This window comes from Centroberyx affinis, unplaced genomic scaffold, assembly GCF_046629955.1.
Source record: "Centroberyx affinis isolate AG114_WGS23_722 - 3 ecotype Tasmania unplaced genomic scaffold, CSIRO-AGI_Caff_v1 ptg004184l_1, whole genome shotgun sequence".
Lineage (NCBI taxonomy): Eukaryota > Metazoa > Chordata > Actinopteri > Beryciformes > Berycidae > Centroberyx > Centroberyx affinis.
Window position 1 is genome coordinate 92,982 of NW_027281937.1, and position 17,554 is coordinate 110,535.

The 17,554-nt window shown below is 40.0% G+C and overlaps 1 protein-coding gene across 1 annotated transcript in view; it reads left to right on the forward strand.

Annotated features, from left to right (window-relative positions):
* Positions 1–17,554, forward strand: part of col7a1l (collagen type VII alpha 1-like) — a 60,841-nt gene that overhangs the window by 19,858 nt on the left and 23,429 nt on the right. The window contains exons 13-47 of the mRNA XM_071542784.1: positions 308–466; positions 1,197–1,310; positions 1,649–1,798; positions 2,516–2,653; positions 2,864–3,010; positions 3,713–3,832; positions 4,902–5,048; positions 5,601–5,906; positions 6,131–6,270; positions 6,433–6,556; positions 6,725–6,868; positions 7,057–7,244; positions 7,502–7,582; positions 8,296–8,313; positions 8,421–8,447; positions 8,760–8,825; positions 9,418–9,498; positions 9,589–9,615; positions 9,946–9,990; positions 10,222–10,296; positions 10,381–10,476; positions 10,736–10,762; positions 11,110–11,163; positions 11,392–11,463; positions 11,576–11,635; positions 12,065–12,100; positions 12,281–12,325; positions 12,495–12,530; positions 12,893–12,937; positions 15,244–15,315; positions 15,432–15,464; positions 16,460–16,531; positions 16,666–16,725; positions 16,839–16,874; positions 17,033–17,113. Coding sequence (XP_071398885.1) covers positions 308–466; positions 1,197–1,310; positions 1,649–1,798; positions 2,516–2,653; positions 2,864–3,010; positions 3,713–3,832; positions 4,902–5,048; positions 5,601–5,906; positions 6,131–6,270; positions 6,433–6,556; positions 6,725–6,868; positions 7,057–7,244; positions 7,502–7,582; positions 8,296–8,313; positions 8,421–8,447; positions 8,760–8,825; positions 9,418–9,498; positions 9,589–9,615; positions 9,946–9,990; positions 10,222–10,296; positions 10,381–10,476; positions 10,736–10,762; positions 11,110–11,163; positions 11,392–11,463; positions 11,576–11,635; positions 12,065–12,100; positions 12,281–12,325; positions 12,495–12,530; positions 12,893–12,937; positions 15,244–15,315; positions 15,432–15,464; positions 16,460–16,531; positions 16,666–16,725; positions 16,839–16,874; positions 17,033–17,113 — 3,122 coding nt within the window. The remainder of the gene's footprint in view (positions 1–307; positions 467–1,196; positions 1,311–1,648; positions 1,799–2,515; positions 2,654–2,863; positions 3,011–3,712; positions 3,833–4,901; positions 5,049–5,600; positions 5,907–6,130; positions 6,271–6,432; positions 6,557–6,724; positions 6,869–7,056; positions 7,245–7,501; positions 7,583–8,295; positions 8,314–8,420; positions 8,448–8,759; positions 8,826–9,417; positions 9,499–9,588; positions 9,616–9,945; positions 9,991–10,221; positions 10,297–10,380; positions 10,477–10,735; positions 10,763–11,109; positions 11,164–11,391; positions 11,464–11,575; positions 11,636–12,064; positions 12,101–12,280; positions 12,326–12,494; positions 12,531–12,892; positions 12,938–15,243; positions 15,316–15,431; positions 15,465–16,459; positions 16,532–16,665; positions 16,726–16,838; positions 16,875–17,032; positions 17,114–17,554) is intronic.

Here is a 17,554-nt window from a genome sequence, read left to right on the forward strand (position 1 = left end):
AGGGAAAATGATAATTTACCTGGATTCAGCTTATCAGTGTACCAAGTAAAACTAACTGGGGCTTCAGTTGAATCTGGTTTGGATTCACTCATCAGTGTTAAAACAACAAATATACCAGACACACCTTTGTAAAATGGAATTTAATAATATTAATGGGGCATACTTACAGCTATAGCCATTATACAGTAAATAACCCACTTAAACTTTCAAGTTGCTGTGGTTCTAAAACAGTATAGGATAGACACAGTGGAGGTGAGGGCATTCTACAAGTCTGTCACTGTATTGTTAACATTAATATAATTTTCAGAGTTTGTGGGTCGGGACCGTCCCAGGCAGCTGGCTCTGAATGGCAGCACCACAGAGTACCATCTGAAGAACGTAGTCCACGACACTGAGTACGTCCTGTCTCTCTATGTGCTGTTTGGATCTGTCGTGGGGCCTGGTATCACCGCTACTTTCAGAACATGTGAGTATCAATGCTCAATGTGTCTCCTTCACACCAGCAGTGCAGCTGAGGCTTTGAAGTAAATTAGTGTGTTTCAGTAATTGAGGAATTTTCCTCTGTGGGATCGATAAAGTAATACTACTGCTACTCTGCAAGTGATGGGACTGTGACTGTTTTTGTCCCAAAAATATAGTTTCCTTCAATTCTATGGCACATAACTTAATTATCCTACTTGATTATAGATTAAAGTATAATTCAGTGTGTTGTTTCCTTTCTTGCAAATTAGATGAAATAAAGATCATCTGTATTCAGTCCCTTGAGTCAGTTCACATGGCTTTTACCACTTCACAATGACTTAAGAGAAAAACTGTGGTACGATGCGATACAATACAATACAATACAATACAGTACATCATACCAGTAGCAGACTGGTTGTACTGGGCAGCAATGTGAAGCATGACATTACCCAAGATAAATAGAGATTACAAAAGTAAATAGCCTATATTAACCAACAAACACAGGAAAGCAAGATTGGTGGTGAAAATGTTGATGGTTGGAAATGTCCTAGAGGCTCATGTACACACTATGTAGTTGTACAGTGTTTGTTGGATCCAGTACATAATCTTGTCATGTCATTCCTCTTTCCTTCTGTCTTTCATCTGCCTTGAGTAAATAAATGGCACAAAAAATATGTATTTAAAAAACAAATACAGGCTATTCATGCTCCCTCTTCCACCTTCCTTCATTTCAGCTCCTTTGGGCTATGTGTCCAACTTCAAGGTGACGTCCTACACCAGCAACTCCATAGATGTGGAGTGGAGTCCCATCGTTGGAGCCACCGAATACAAACTCTCTTGGAACACAGGTGCTGTATTTGACTTGGGTTTTCCTCTGCCTCAGCATTTCTTCAGCTATCGATTGGGAACCATTTGGGGCCTGTTTCTGCTGGGCGCCCATATTACAAGAGAACCACAATGTTTCAATAAACCTGCCTGACTAAATTTCAATTTGTGGTGTTGCCTGAAAACGTTTGCACTCCATTAAACCCTTAACATTCATTTCTTGTCTTTATAGCCTGTGATGAACTCAGCATTCACTGTAAGTCTACAAAGACTTACGGTCTAAACACTGACAGGAGAACGTTTGATAAGAATTGTGGGAGCTACTCATTGTTATTGAGTGTGATATTGTAATTGTTTTTAGATGGCAGTAGCCCTCAGTCTCGTTACCTGGACCGTAGTGTTTTGTTCCATCGTATCGAAGATCTGAACCCAGAAGCCACCTACACAGTCAGCATCCACGCAGTATACGGCAACACAGAGGGACCAGAAATCTCCCTCTCTCAGCTCACAGGTACAGAAGGAAGTGGGGCTGTTATCAACATGTGGCAGCAGTTTGTGTTATTTGTTAAAACACATTTTTGGATGCCAGGTTTTTGGATATATACTGTATAGTACACACTGTATACACTCTGTCTCACAGTTTACTTTTCATTGATCATGATTCATTTTTAGATCAAAATAGCTCTGTGCAGCTGTCAACAGCAGACAGACTTGATATTGTAATTAAATGGGTTGGGACAGGGAAGCTGTACATCCTGTTCTCTGGCACACTGATGGTGTCTTTGTTTGACTGACAAGTCATGTACTTTGGTCTTCCCATTTTAACCGCAGCCTCTGTCGTTTTCACTCCTAGTCTGTGAGTCTGAGTCCGCAGGGCTGCTATCATTTCATCACTGTCAGTCAATGTGTTAAACCGGTTTATTATACTGACAAATTACAAAGTGTGTAAATATTTGAGGTAAACTCCATGCCAACTCACTCTCATTCACTTTCTTTGATAAAATACAAATTTATTTTAGGTGACTATGGAGAGAAATTTTGGACTGTGTCCCATCCTTAATTCTGATTTGCTAAAACAAATTTAGGGGTCATGATTTGAATGTATTAGAATTTTGATATGCTTTGTGATGAGTCTTCTGAGTACTGTGGTATAAAATGAAAGTAGGATAAAAATTACGTCACCATCAGTTCTATCTACGTGACATGGATGTGTGGTGGTATTTCTCAGCTGCTGTCTCAGACTCAGAGCTGATCCAGGCGGTGCGGGGGGTGAAGGTGGTGGACATAGGAGTGAACTCCTTCACCCTGGCATGGAGGGAAACACCGGGGGTTTCTGGATACAAAGTGTCCTGGAGCCCCTTCCTGGGTAAGGAACCACATACACAGTCAATCATGTGTGTGTACAGTCTATGCATGAATGTAAAACTCAGACACACCTACACACATCCTGTTTCCTACCTAATCCATCTTTTCCTGCTTACTTGTCTATTATAAAATATATAGATCCCACCCTCAGTTCTGATTGGCTTTCTTTCTCTCATCTCTACACGTTGTTTTTTATCCCTCCCTCCTCTAGGGGGCGATGTGAAGTCCCAGCTGGTATCGGCTGGCACCGCCACCTTCACGATCCATAACCTGCAGGAGAGCTCAGCTTATAAAATCCAGGTTTCCTCCATGGTGGGAAGCAGAGAGGGGAGCCCAGCCTTGGTCACTGCACGTACCTGTGAGTACTACCTGATTTAAAAAGATGAAGAAAAGTGAAAGTGCATTAAAATCACATTTAAAAGAAATGCAATACATTTTTGAATGATTTTAATCATTGTGAGAAATGTTCTTTTGCCTTATTGAATATTTACCATATTTACACATGCAGCAGTGTGCTGGGGACTGGTAGGGAGACCACCTTCAACTGAAGGAACCTGGCTCAAGCCCCCATGTTGACAAGCATCCTGCTGAAGTGTCCTTGAACAAACTTCTTAATCCCTGCCAGCTCCAGGGGTGCTGCTCTGTAGCTGGGGGAGGGCGAGCAAAAAGGGAATTTACCTGTGGGGATCAAGATCAATACAGTATCACATCAGTATTATAAGCCGAAGTTGGAATCGTTAGAAGGCATCACTTTGTTTATTGGGGTTGCTAGCCAAAAAGGTTGAGACCACTGGTATAAGAGACCTTCTTTCTATAGCTTCCTCTTTTTCTCAGTGCACTATCTTACTCCAGTTTCAATACTCAAGATGAACTTTCTCTCCAATGACATCACGGACATCTTTTCTCCATCAGACTTGTACCTTCTCCATATTCATCCATAAATGTTAATCAAACCTTGGTTTGAAATGTTGCAGTATAGAGTTGGCTGCCAAACTAATTATCTTGAATTCTGGTTTGATTCTTCCACATATTTTACTTCTGTCATTGTTTTCTGTTTCAGTGGATCTTCCTAAGGTGAACGGCTTTGCAGCTCTGAACACTACAGACAGCAGCGCTGTTCTAAACTGGACTAGTGTGGCAGACGTCTCCGGATACCTCCTCTCCTGGAGGCACATCTCAGGTCAGAGGTCAACCACCACAAATTCTCAACCATTAATCAACTGTAATTTATCGTTATGTTAACCTTCAGTCATTCTTAAATCAACTATTCAGCCTTTAGAATTTAATTCCTGTACTTTGCAGGATACGTTTTATTGCAATGTGTATTGGGCCCTTACATAAGCACCCCTTTGTTTGCAGGCGGTGTGTGTTTGAAAGATCAATATTTATTTGATTAGGTTCCAAGTATGACACTAACAGTAGTAATTTGTTTCAGGGTTCCCCAGGTGTTGCAGGGGATATGTTGCACAACGCATGTTATTGCAGTGCGTATTGGGTCTTAGCATAAGCACCCTTTTGTTGGAAAGGGAAAGGTCCATCACAACCAATATTCAGCCTGTATTACACGTGCAGGTTGTTACAAACACACATTTTCTCATGTATCTTCCAAGGACGTACAGAATGTGCTGCCATTAGAACAGGTCACCAAAGTAGAGTAAAAGCAACACGTTATGTCTTAAGTTAGAGCTTCCATAGACATCTCGGCGACATCCAGGAGCCACTCTGACAACAAGACCTCTGGCATAGTAAGTTATTGCACAGGTGTTACAGTGAGGTGACCATACATCATGAAACCTTACATACTGAGGTGACCCCAGTTCAGCTGTTAATACATATGTTGAATTTTCTTCCACAGTTTCTAAGTCCATTGCGCAGTGAGCCATAACTTGACGCAGTAATGTCTGATTTGATATTGCGCACTAAGTTTAAATATCAATGTGACGTCAGTCCATTTTTTATAATACCTGTAATTGTGCTCTTTTTCAGAGTATGACCCAATGATGACTGTTCACACTCTTTCAATGCTATTATTTCCTTTCCTTTCATTTAAATACCACCAAATCCATTCATCATCCAGAAATACATTTCATTACCGAGACACATTTTCCTATTCACCAGTCCTGAAAACGAATGGTTTCTTATTAAGTTGATTACGTAAGAAATGCCAGTCAAATCCAACCCCCGGCAAACAATGGAAATAATTACTCTGTACTGTATTATAGTAAGTTATTTTCTGTGTCACTTTTCAGAGTTGGAGACTAAAACGGAGACACTGGTCCCTGGTTTCACCTCCTATAAGATCAGTGATCTGCTGTATGGAAGAACCTACATTTTCACCATCAGACCCTTGTATGGAGAAGTGGAGGGACCTATAAGCACAGTCTATAAGAGGATATGTAAGACAGTACTTATGATTTGATCAGCTCTTCACATCCATAAGTCTCTATCTTGTATGCTACAATATGTCGATCTTACAGTAATACTGACAGCAGTGTAATTGACATGTATTGACATGTCAAGGGGCTTTTGATACACCTAGTAGAATGGCATGAAATGTGAATGTCTTCAAGTTACTCTGTTGTTAAAGAGCTGTAGCACTCATGGTTATTATAAATTATGAGACTTTCATTGGACATATCTTTGTTTTCATTTACTCTCATCTTGTACTGTATGTATACATGTACTTGCATGTATTGTCATATTTTCGTAGCATACATACTTTTCATTCATTATTTTCATATCAGTATGTTTTGCTGCTGTGATTTCACACATGTACATGTGCTGTAAATTCATGTATTCAGGGATCTGAAGTTTAATCTAATCTAATCTAATCTAATCTAATCTAATCTAACCTAATCATCTAATATAATCAACCTTTCCATACTGTATGTATGTCCAGAACAAGTGTACATTTTTGATCAGCTACATTACGTCTTTGTGTATGTCAGTGTCGAAGGACCCTGTCTTGGTGCCAGTCCAGTCTGTGCCGGCCACAGTGGCCCCCCACCCGCCTCGCATCACCACCGCCTCACAGACCTCCACCATCAGCAACACCACCACCATCGCTCACAACCCCACCAGGAGCACCCGCAACCCCATGGCTAAGCCCCCCACCAAAACCATCACCACCAAGAAGCCTTCAGGCAAAACAAGTGCCACCGTAGACAAAACGGCAGCCACTGCTGTCCGATTAACCACTTCAACCAGAGGACTGTCTACTGTCAACAGAGAGACCACTGCCCCACCAGGACCAGGTATTTTAGAGAGCTGACTTGGTAGTTTATGGCTGATGTGTATATTGCTTAAGTTTTAGAATAAACTATGTGTATATGCTGCAAGCTGATTAGAAAATACAGTGTGTTTTATTAACAGTTTTTACATAAATAAGCAGAGCATTTCCTCTATATGTTTTCTTGCTTATCAAGGTGGTGAATATCTATATATTTAAAGTTGTGTGTATGTGTGTGTGTTTTGTCAGTGTGTGGTAAGACCAAAGCAGACATAGTATTCTTGGTGGATGAGTCCTCGAGCATCGGCGCTAATAACTTTGCCAAGATGAAAGACTTCATATTCCGGGTGGCCACTTATTTCCCTGTTGTTGGTCCTCAGGGAGCACAGGTCAGTGTGTCAGTATGAAGCTTTCTATGTCTACTCTTGTACCAGCTGTTTGTTTAGTGTGGCAGGAGGATTCCACATCAGTCTATACAGAGAGCATGTGTATGGAAAGAACTGTCTAGATTATTGTGTAATCTGCATTTTCTCCCATCTCTCCTCCCTCAGATAGCTGTGGTTCACTACAGTGATGAGCCTCGCATCGAAATCCGTCTGAGCGACTACAAAGACAGAAACTCTGTGCTCAGGGCGCTCAGAGGGCTACGCTACAGAGGGGGCAACACCAAAACAGGTTACTGACAAGCACACACACACACACAAACACTGCTCACACCTCTTCACACATATCCACTAACACCATACAGCATTGTACAGGAAAGCTAACTTATTCTATCACCCCTAATCAGAGTAAATCTCAAAAGTCATCTTCTTTGCTGACAATACTGCTATTTACCTCCAGGAAAAGGCATCAGCTATGTGCTGCAGGAGCTGTTCCAGGAGTCTCTGGGGATGAGGCAGGATGTGGCCCATGTTGTGGTTCTGATCACAGATGGCAGGGCCCAGGATGATGTGGTGCCACCCTCCAGGATTGCACGTGCTCTGGGTCAGTTCTGCCTAAAGGGATCCTAAAGACTGTTACCAATGACTAGTTTTACCTAAAATTGATGAAAGTGAATTTTGAAGAGGATTTAAGTGTCCTTTCATTTTATCACAAATGTGCGACAGATAAGATTCCACATACCAGAATATTCAGTTGGGATTGTCTTGTTTTTAATCTCTCTTTTTCATTAGGGGTTAGTGTTCTGGCAGTTGGAGTAGCTAATGCAGACCTTGAGGAGCTGAAGAAGATCGCATCTCCAACCAGCTACAAGAATATCTTCTACTCCCAGACCTTTGATGATTTCCCTTCGATAGAGAGAGAATTCATCAATAACATCTGTAGTGCGGCGCTCCTCTCCGAGTTCAAATTACATGATGAGGTGGGAAAAAACACTAAAGTTTAAACAGGGAGATAGTTTGGGGTTTCGTGAAAAATCCAGAGTCTTGTTTTACATCTGATAATCTGTCTGATGATTTCCTTCTTATTATATTGAGAAATGTTTCAAACACAAAGCTGGAACATTACTCCTCAGTTGACATCATATATATTGCTTGACTTGTATGATTTACATGTCAGTTAGTTGTTTTTATATTACTTTATTGTATGTATTTGACATAATTAATTCTATTTTCTTAGTCTGCTCAGTTGGACACTCCTACTGAAGACCCAGAGGAGCTGCTGAAGCCCGAGGGTCCCTGCCCCTCCCAGTGTGTTAAGGTGGGTTCCCTCTTCAGACACATCATTTTGCTTATTTTCATCCACCTCTTCCTCCTCATCACCTTCATCATCACTATCATCACCATATCACCAGTTTTCTCATCAGTAGGGAACATAGATGTTAACATAGTTATTGCCGGCAGCATTTTAAAATATGGCTCTCTCTTTTGGTGCTGGCACAATCTGAATTACTGTGACTAAATACAACAAATGAAAACAACAAAAAATATCTGAGAAATGTCAAATATCTGAGGGGGCATGTGCAGTTTGAATAGGCACATAACCACATGATAATGTCTACACTCTACCTACTTAATGTTATGTGAAAATGCATTTTTCATCATAGCTGTTATCCTATTTGCGACAATTTTGATGGTACCGAGCAGTAAGTCTGTGTTCAGATTTCGTCCCAGCACCATGATGTCATGACTATCTGTGTGACACGCGTTTAACTTGCCTGTACATACTGCATTAACATGCAAGTGCAGTGCACCCACCCTCTTGTGGTTAAAAGTCAGTGTTACTGGTTTTAGCATTTTGATGGATACCAGACTGGTTTTTAAATTCTCACGCCAGCCCAAGCCTACATCCTGGTTTAAACTTCGTTAATATATGCTGACATTTATCTGAACTTCTCAAACACAGATTAATGTTAAAGTGATTAATGGCTTCTTCTCTTTGTTAATCTGTTGTCATTTGCTTTATACTTCCAGGGCCAGAAAGGTGCAAAGGTGAGTCAAATGAATCCCTGTTAAAGATTAAATTGATTTAGAGATTCATGTAGACATGAGTCACCCTCTCACACACACTTTCTCCTTCTCTCATTTTCTTTGTCTAGGGAGATGGTTTTGGTCTTGGAGGACTGGTATGTTCAAGCATTGTTTTTTTTCTAGAACCTATGAACTGAATGAATGTATTCCTGCAAGGACATTTCCCCTCAGATCATTGTGCATGAATGCACTCATGGCTATTAATTCCAATAAATGTCATTATGAAACATAGAATTGGATTGAATGAATGTTGTTTACAAATTAATTAGTATGAAACCTAAAGCTAGTGACCTTGGCGAATTGCACAGCATAAACGTTTGACTGAAGAAAGTTTGATGTCAATAAACACAACAGTAAAAAATATCACTTTTTAGAAATAACCAGTGGTCTTCTTTGTGTGTATGCAGAGATTTAAGCAAAGCTCTGGAGAGTATGATCCTTTCAGCTCTTCCAAAGGAGAGAAGGGAGAGAGGGTAAGAAACAACACACACACACACACACACACACACGCCACCACCACCACCACCATTGTGGTCGACAGTCACATATGCAAAAAGCCACATGGCTAACATCATTACAGGCTACAAAAATATAAAAAAGTTTATATTTGCTTCACCGATATAAAAATGTGTTTCAAATGGAAGTCTACCAGGTGGTGGCTGGTTGTTTTCTTCAACTCTGTTCTCCCTGAGTTTTTCCTGTTTTTCACTGCAATCATGGATGAGGAGTCTTGGTGGTGGAGAGGGTTGGGCTTTGTTTCAATATATTTCATATTCCTACGCTTTTTGCTCATTAATGCCTATTCAGTCGACTAATTAGTTTGGAGGTCTGAGGTTTGGATAAACACTTGTTTAATGTGTCAGATGGCACAGTCTGGGGTGTATTTCTTATTCTCTTTTAATTCGATGAGAGACCCATAGATGATGATGTGAAATATGAAAGTCACCATGCCTTGGTTTATGGTATTCAATCTAAGAACCCCACAGTGATTTGTGTGTGCCTTTGGTTTTTTTGTCTATTGTTATTTTATTTTCTGGCACAGACCATAATTTCTTTATTTGACAGGGACTTCCCGGAACAGATGGTATTCCTGGGTTGCCTGGGCGACCAGGGAGAACTGGACCCCCAGGTTCTGCCGGCCAACGGGTAACGAAATAAACAAAGAAAAACTTCAAACTGACCTGGTTAAGGTTTATTTGATTCAGTTGTGAAAATAACAAACATCATTTCTTTCAGGGCACTCCAGGTGTTCCAGGGGACATGGTAAGATCAAAACTATAAAACAATTTATCTCTTATGGGGCTTCCTGATGGTTCAGTTGCCTTAGGTGCATATGGTGTAACCACAATATCCTGTATTTGAGTCACTAGAAAAGAAAGCTAAAAGAAGGTAGAATAATTTATCTATTCATTAGATTTAGCAAACAATCCTACATTTTTTGTCTTCCAAAGTCAGACAGGAGGTGGGCGTTTATATTTACCATTGAACTTTTTCATGTCCTCCACATATATCAGAATTACAATTATGTAAATTTTATAATAATGTATATGAATTAATATTATGATCACTTTCATGTCTCTTTTTCAATGGCAGGGCCTTCCTGGAAACACTGGTCCAAAAGGACAGAGAGGAGAGAGAGTAAGTCTGACCACATGTAATGAACTTGTATAAAAGTCCGGTGAAATGACTTTAGATTGCTTGATGTCTGCTTGGAACTGTGCACACCAAGCGGTGGGTTTCTTGACATAGCTACTCCCCTTGTCTCACGAGAATAATCTACTTTCTGGAAAAGGATTAAAGGAGATGGACCATATCCAGGTGTATGTACAGTTGTCCTAGTTTGAATGAGCTTTTGTCTTCTCCCCACAGGGAGAGCCTGGATATGTTATCGGGGGAACAGAAGCTGGTTTCATCCCTGGACGAAAAGGAGAACCGGGATCTTCAGTGAGTCCTCAAAAAAGCCATATCAAGAGCTCTTTCAACAGTTAACTTTTGGATAAGTCACATATTATTCACTCTGTGTCACAGGGTCCCCAAGGACCTCCTGGTGTACCGGGGGTCTCTGGAGCTCCAGGCCTGCCTGGTCAGCCAGGTCCATCGGGCTCACCAGGGATTTCTGTCAAGGTAACATGGATGTAGTTCAACATTCAAACTAATCATAAAAGCAGCATACTTTATAAGCTGTGATCTCTTCTATGCATTGGCGACCACTTTAACAGCATAGTGACACCTCACAGTTAATATTGCACTGTATCATAATACCAGTACCATCATATTGCATCATGTCAAGCCAACCCATTCAGTGTGTGTGATTTAAACATGTTTTGATAGTACTCGTAGACTAACAGAATTGTTTTTACTATTTTTACTCTGTACTTTGCAGGGAGAAGCCGGGGAGCCCGGGGCTAAAGTAAGTGTCAGGCTTGTTTGAATCCCTTCATTAATCTGTTCCAAAGGTTGCAGCGCATCAAAGGATTGGATGGCTTCAATCCACTAGAATGTTAGTTAGAGACATGCTTGAGATAAAGGGCTATATAAATAATCTTGACTTGGCTTGACTTGACTTAGTCTACCTAACTGCCAGCAAACATTTCAAACTGCAGATTCCAACAGAACAACCATGTTCAGAATTATTGGTTTAATTTTTCTGCTTGCATAGAAATCCTGCATTTGAAGCCACTGAGTCAATATTTATTATTTATTTGTGAAACATGCATCGTTTCTTTTTATTGATAATACATTCATTATGTTTGTAAGGGTTTACGTGGGAAGCAGGGGGTGAAAGGAGACAAAGGAGACCAGGGAAAAGATGTAAGTGCATACTCACTGATTGTTTGTTTAAATTGTCTAAAAGTTGTAAAAGTTTAAATTGTCATGAATGGCAAAAGACATTGAGAAACACAAATTAAAAACTGTTCACAAGTGTTTAAAAATACTATGGTCACACAACTTTGCCTTTGGCTCTAAAACAAATGCGTTTACATATTTTGAACTGTGATCTGACTCACTCTTTCTCTCCCACTCATGCATGAAAACTAGGGTATTGCAGGTTTACCCGGGCCCATCGGCATTGATGGGGTGCCAGGAACACCAGGACAGAAGGGAGAGAAGGTAAAATTGTCTTTTATTGATCAGGAAATTATAACTTTTACAAGGTACACTGAAAGTATGTGAATGTGATGTATGTATGTAATGTATGTGTGTAATTGATGCCTTTTCTCAGGGTGAAGAAGGAGTTGGTATACAAGGTGTTCAAGGTCCCCGTGGAGAGCCAGGAGAGAAGGTACATCAACATGAACTTGAAAGGGAAAATCCACCATGCAAAAAGGAATTTTGCAATGTTATTCCTATTAGAATGGACCAACCAGGACCCCAGGCTGCGATGCCGTCAAGAGAGACTTTGTGGAATTGCTCCACTGACAATGAATGGGAGGCTAAATTAGTAGAATCAAAGTGTTTGTTTAAGCTTCTGCACCTCAGTGAGCTTGGATTCACAGTAGTGCCAACACATCTGAAACTGAAAATATACTCCCCAAAAAATTGCCAAAATCACATACATGGTTCTGTTTTCAACTTAAGTGTCCAAAATAATAAGGATAACACAAGCAAATTCTGGCAGATTTTGACTGTGAAACATGATTGTATTTTTGGATGCTTTAGGACAAAATCTTTATTTTTTTCTTGTTTCAATGTTTGAACTTTTGTTTTGCAGGGAAATATAGGCTTATCAGGACCAATAGGCCCAAAGGTAATCACCACCAAACTTCACTTGAATAAACAAAACAAGAAAATATGCAAGAAAAATATCTTTGAACATACGGAAGTCTATTTACTGTCTTTTGAATGTGATCATCAATGGGGTTTTTTTAATGCAAAACCCTGATATCTATTTATAAAATGCTGTTTTTTATGCTGTTTATTTTTCCAGGGTGACACTGGAGATCAGGGCATCCAAGGAATCATCGGACCTCGGGTGTGTCACTCGATCATTATCTCCAGTATCTTCAATAGCTGGCAATGAGATCCTGCGTATTTTACCCTCAATCAAATGCATACGATTTAATCCCAGTTCAGTCTAATGAGACAAACCAAACTATCAGTGATGAAAGGATTCAGAGTCAGTGTTTTATTTTCTTCTGCAGGGAAAGAAGGGACTGAAAGGGGAGCAAGGGGACAAGGTGAGCTCATTTTATCTCTCTTGCCTCCGTTAAGATGAAAATAGTCACTGTATAATTAATACGTTGATGTGAAAAAGTCAGTTTCATTCAGCTGTAAGTCAGTCAAATAGGTTTTGGAATATGATTGGCCTCACATCTGAATGAAAGCCTGCGGGGTGTGTGTGTGTGTGTGTGTCTGTGTGTGTGTGTGTGTATGTGTGTCACTGGTGCAGGTTCTGGTGAATTCTGGGTGTGATGCCAAACTCTAGTATCTGCTTTTTGAGGACAAATGGGAAAAAATTATGTTTTCTACTGTGAAGAGTACAATAAATATCTTTCCGATACTCAAGGCCGAAATACCAAACACTCTTTGTGTTTTGTAGGGCGACCGAGGAGAGATCGGACCAACAGGACCACAGGGACCCACAGTGAGTATCGGAGTTCTCACATTCCTCTTGACCAGAGAGGATTACATGTAGCAGAATGTGGTCTAGGTTGAGAGTTGATGATACAGGAGAAGAAGTGCATGTTGCGTTGGGTTATGGTTAGCTGGAACTGCTGGAACCCATTATGGTGTGCAACCATAAACCACTGTCAAGCAGAATCTAGTCTTTGGGTGATGCAGATTTTTGGTATTATGTTTGAGTTCACAATTCTCTTGGTTTTGCCACTCCGCCTTCCAAAGCTTGAATGAGGTTTGTGCAATTACCTCCACTTATAGCTGTGTGTGTGTGTGTGTGCGTGTGCATGCAGGAAAATCAATTCTACTCAGTCCACAACTGCCAGACCTTTTCTTTTTGTTTTTTTCCACCCACGACACTTTTCACCCAAGCTCCCACTGACTCACCTCAGCATATTAAAAATCCACTTTGATTCTTTTTTGTTGATTAGAAGAAAGTATGATGCAGACACAGTGTGTTTATTGGCTGCTGTCTAATCTCTCCTAACAGATGCGCACATTGATACATAAACAAAAGAGAAAGCCGTTTTGTTCGAGGTTTTTGAGATCAGGTTCTGTCTATCAGGGATGATTGTGATTGCATGTGATCATGAGCCAAGTTGTCAAACCTCAGTGGGTATCTTTTGTCTTGCATCACTGAATTTTAATTTGAGGCAGCATAATGAATGAGCCGATTATCTTGAGCACATGCCATCATTAGGACAATCTTCATCTCTTTTGTTGTACAGTGTGAATCATTTCTTATTAGGGGCCGGGCAGCTCTGCTGCTGGTCCCTCTTGTATTTGCCAATGTTATTATTATTATTATTATTATTATTATTATTCTGCTTCTTCCTACAAGGAAATATGCCTTCCCATGCATGAAAATAAACCAAACTTTGCACATAGGTCCAGTCCCATGCCAAACTTACTCAACTGGCTTTGGGGGTCAATAGTCCTGATGGTGGCGCTACAGCAACCGTCTAAAGTTCTAAACTTTGAAAATTCATTAAAAATCAACATGCTACAGCTTTGTAACTTCAACCTCAATGTAGGCCCAAGTGTGAAGAAACTTTTGTAAACTTCAACCTAGTGCAAATTATGAAGTCCATCACTCTGTTTTTCTCAAAAACTGTAAAACTAATTAAACCTATCTCCTCCCACATTTTTTGCTCAATTGACACCAAACTTGCTACACTGCATCTTCAGACTGTCCTCCACAAACGATCCAGCCAGATTTTTGAATTATCAAAAATTGAGCCCACAGTGCATCAAAATGTTTTACTGTAAACATTACTGTAAACAGCTACTGCAAAATCTTGCAAAATAAATCTCCAATGTTCATGAAAATAAATGACAAAATATTCCAGTCATGGTAGATGAAGTGTGTAAAATTTCAGAATTTTATCTCAAAAACTGAATTTTTGACAGTATTTTGAATTCTGCCCTCATGTAAACTATTGCAGTCAATGGAAATAGAGCATCTTTAAACATCAGTTTTTGGCTTATGGAGCAATCAGTCTTTGTCAAAAATAAGTTATAGACATCTCTATGTTGTCTAGATGAAGTATGCAAATTCTCAGAATTGTGTCTTGAATACTGAATATTTGACACTAGTTTGAAATCTGCCTGTAAATGCATGCACAACTGTTATCCTGCACCCTGGTGGTTGGTTAAGTCATAATGTGAAGCCTCCGCTAAGTTTCCCACTTCTCAGGTAGCTCAACATGATCAAGACTTGCCATTGGTGGCAAAGGTTGTGAGTTTGAGCCCTGGGTGCTGCAGAATGAACATGTTTTTTATGTCTACTCAGGCATTGTGCTGTGTGGATTAGAGACTCATGATTTCAAAGATACTTCAAGGTTTAATGATAATTTTGGTCCGGACAGCTCTGCTCATGGACCCTCATGTATTTCTCATTTGTCTTCCTCCTCTTCCTATTTTTCCTCTACCTCCTCAAAATGCCCGGCCCCGACTCACCGCTGTGCAGCAGCTATAATTTTTATTTTCCAATTCAAACTCCAACGCAGAATGATGCATCATGCTTTTAGGCTTTTTTGATTTTTATGATATAGCTGAAAGTAAATTAAAAGAAATTTGAATTGATCATCCAGTAGCACATAAACGCACAAAAAAAATATTAAACATAATAAAAAATGAAGTAACAGCAATGTGCAGGAGAGGCCAAGAGGTCAGGAAGAATAGATAGATAGTCACTATAAATCATAACAACCTAACAGAACATCAACACAAGAATCAGAAATCTATTGCTATAATTGCCCTTCATTCTTTTAGGGATTGACGGGACCAAACGGACAGAAAGGAGATGAGGGCCCAAGAGGAACGCCTGGAGATCCTGCCAAGGGTGTAAGACAAACAAAATATTATTTCACCCAGTAGATATTCCATTTATATGATGATTATGTAATGCTGTAGACAGTAGCACTGTACAGAACTGTTACAGCTCTCTTTTTTCATCACAGATAATTGGCCCAACTGGAAAGAAGGGTGCCAGGGTAAGTCACTAAAGTCAACTTAATTTTTTTTTTTACTTTATTTATCCAGGGAGATGTTTTGCATCAACCTCATTCCCATTAATAGTTGCAAGCTTTCATAGCTGGGAGCTGTGCAGCTCAATCACACTGCTACAGATTGGAGTTTTAGTTATAAAATCATTTCTGGGAGGCAGAAATCATCTTATTGGCTGAGTTAAACCTCAAAGAAGCCAAAGAACCACAGTTTTTCTGGCTAAATAGTGTGAGACTGAAGCCCAGTGAAGAAGGCAAGAGTTCCAACTGTGGTTCTTTGGCTCCGCCCACTGAGGTTTAACTCAACCAATGAGGTTATTTTTCGGCCTCCAGAGCAGCTCTGCCTCTGAGAAACATTTGTATAATTAAAACTCCAATCTGCCACATTCTTCTTCTGTCCCACTGAGCTCCTCCACTGGAGGAATCAGGGTTTAAGTGCCTTGCTCAAGGGCATCTTAGCTGTTGAGGGAGGGGAGAGTGTGACTCTGAGTTTCCCAGCCAGTCTGAAGATTCATTCCTGCTTTTCTAACCTTTGGGCTTCTGTCCCCTTGTTGAATTTGGGCACAAACTCAATGTATATCTGACTAGTTTGCTTACTTATCTTCACTGGCTTTAACAAAAGTCAGTCTGCTGGAGGGAAGTGATTTTCTTTGTGTTTTTACTGTTGAAGCATTGTTAATTAATTGTTTGGGGTATTCTTGCACACTCAGACACCATCCTCTGGGTCTGCTTATCAAACACAATTAAGATTTTTCCTTATTAGCGTTTGCAGTGGGACCGAAAGCTCCAGAGTCCTTTGAATGGGACCTCTTTAATCTTTAATCCACAGGGTGCCATTAAAAGTGGAATTGGAATTTAGTTTTGACACTGCTGCAGCCATTTTGCCTGCTGAACAATCATTTTGATTGATGTGTGTGTGTGTGTGTGTATGTGTGGTGTTTGTGTGTGTGTGCGCATGTGTGTGGATATTTTCTGTCTGTCAGGGTGAAGTCGGTCCAGTCGGTCCCACTGGGCCCCAGGGGATAAAGGGTGTACAAGGAGCCAAAGGAGACAAGGTTAATAGTGACAGTTGTGTCATACATGCATTTTGACATTTATGATGACGATTACTAATATAAGAATAGAACAATTCATGGCAAAGACATGTCAAAGAGATGGTTGCAGTGTTTTTTTGTTTTGATGTGTGCAGGGCAGTCCTGGGTTTGGGATTCCTGGACAGCAGGGACCAAAGGGAGAGAACGGTGAGAGGGTGAGTCACCTGAAAATGTAATAATCTGTCACTTTATCCCTGTAGTGTTGACATGATCTTGACACAGGGAAAAGTTGTCAATTTTTATTTATTGATTTACTTATCCTTTTTAGGGAAATGTTGGCTTGTCTGGAAAACCTGGACCAAAGGTAAATCATACAGCAGATGATTTTTCCTATATGATGTATGAGATTTTGCGTGTTTTTGGGCAGTTCATCTACAAACTTTCATTGCCATGACAAAACTTTAAACAAAAAGATTTTGATTTGTACTCAGGTTGTTAATGAAGTAATCTGTTTGCCTGCAGGGGCAGGATGGCTCTCAAGGGGAGAAAGGGAGTGTTGGGCTACCTGGCAATCCTGGAGCACCAGGATTAAGAGGTAAAGATGTAAGTAAGTCCTAAGTGGTTGTTACTGCAATGATACAAGGTGTTTGCAGTCAATACAATACAATACAATACAAAACAATACAATACAATACAATACAATACAATACAATACAATACAATACAATACAATACAATACAATACAATACAATACAATACAATACAACTTTGTTTTCCATGCAAGCAGGAAAATTGTTTTTGGCCTCATTTGGGATCCACAGTATACACCAAGACATTAGATATAATAACTATCAAAACACAAAACACAGATTACATAAATCGATCACCATAACCTTCAGGATGATTGAAAGTGTGTATAATGTATAAATATAGTTCTACATTTCATCTGTAGTTTAGGAAACTGTCAAGTACTGGCTGTTCCTCTGCATTTGAGTTTCTTTGGTTTGCAGCTCTGAATATGACATTTCCCATTTCCAGTTCTA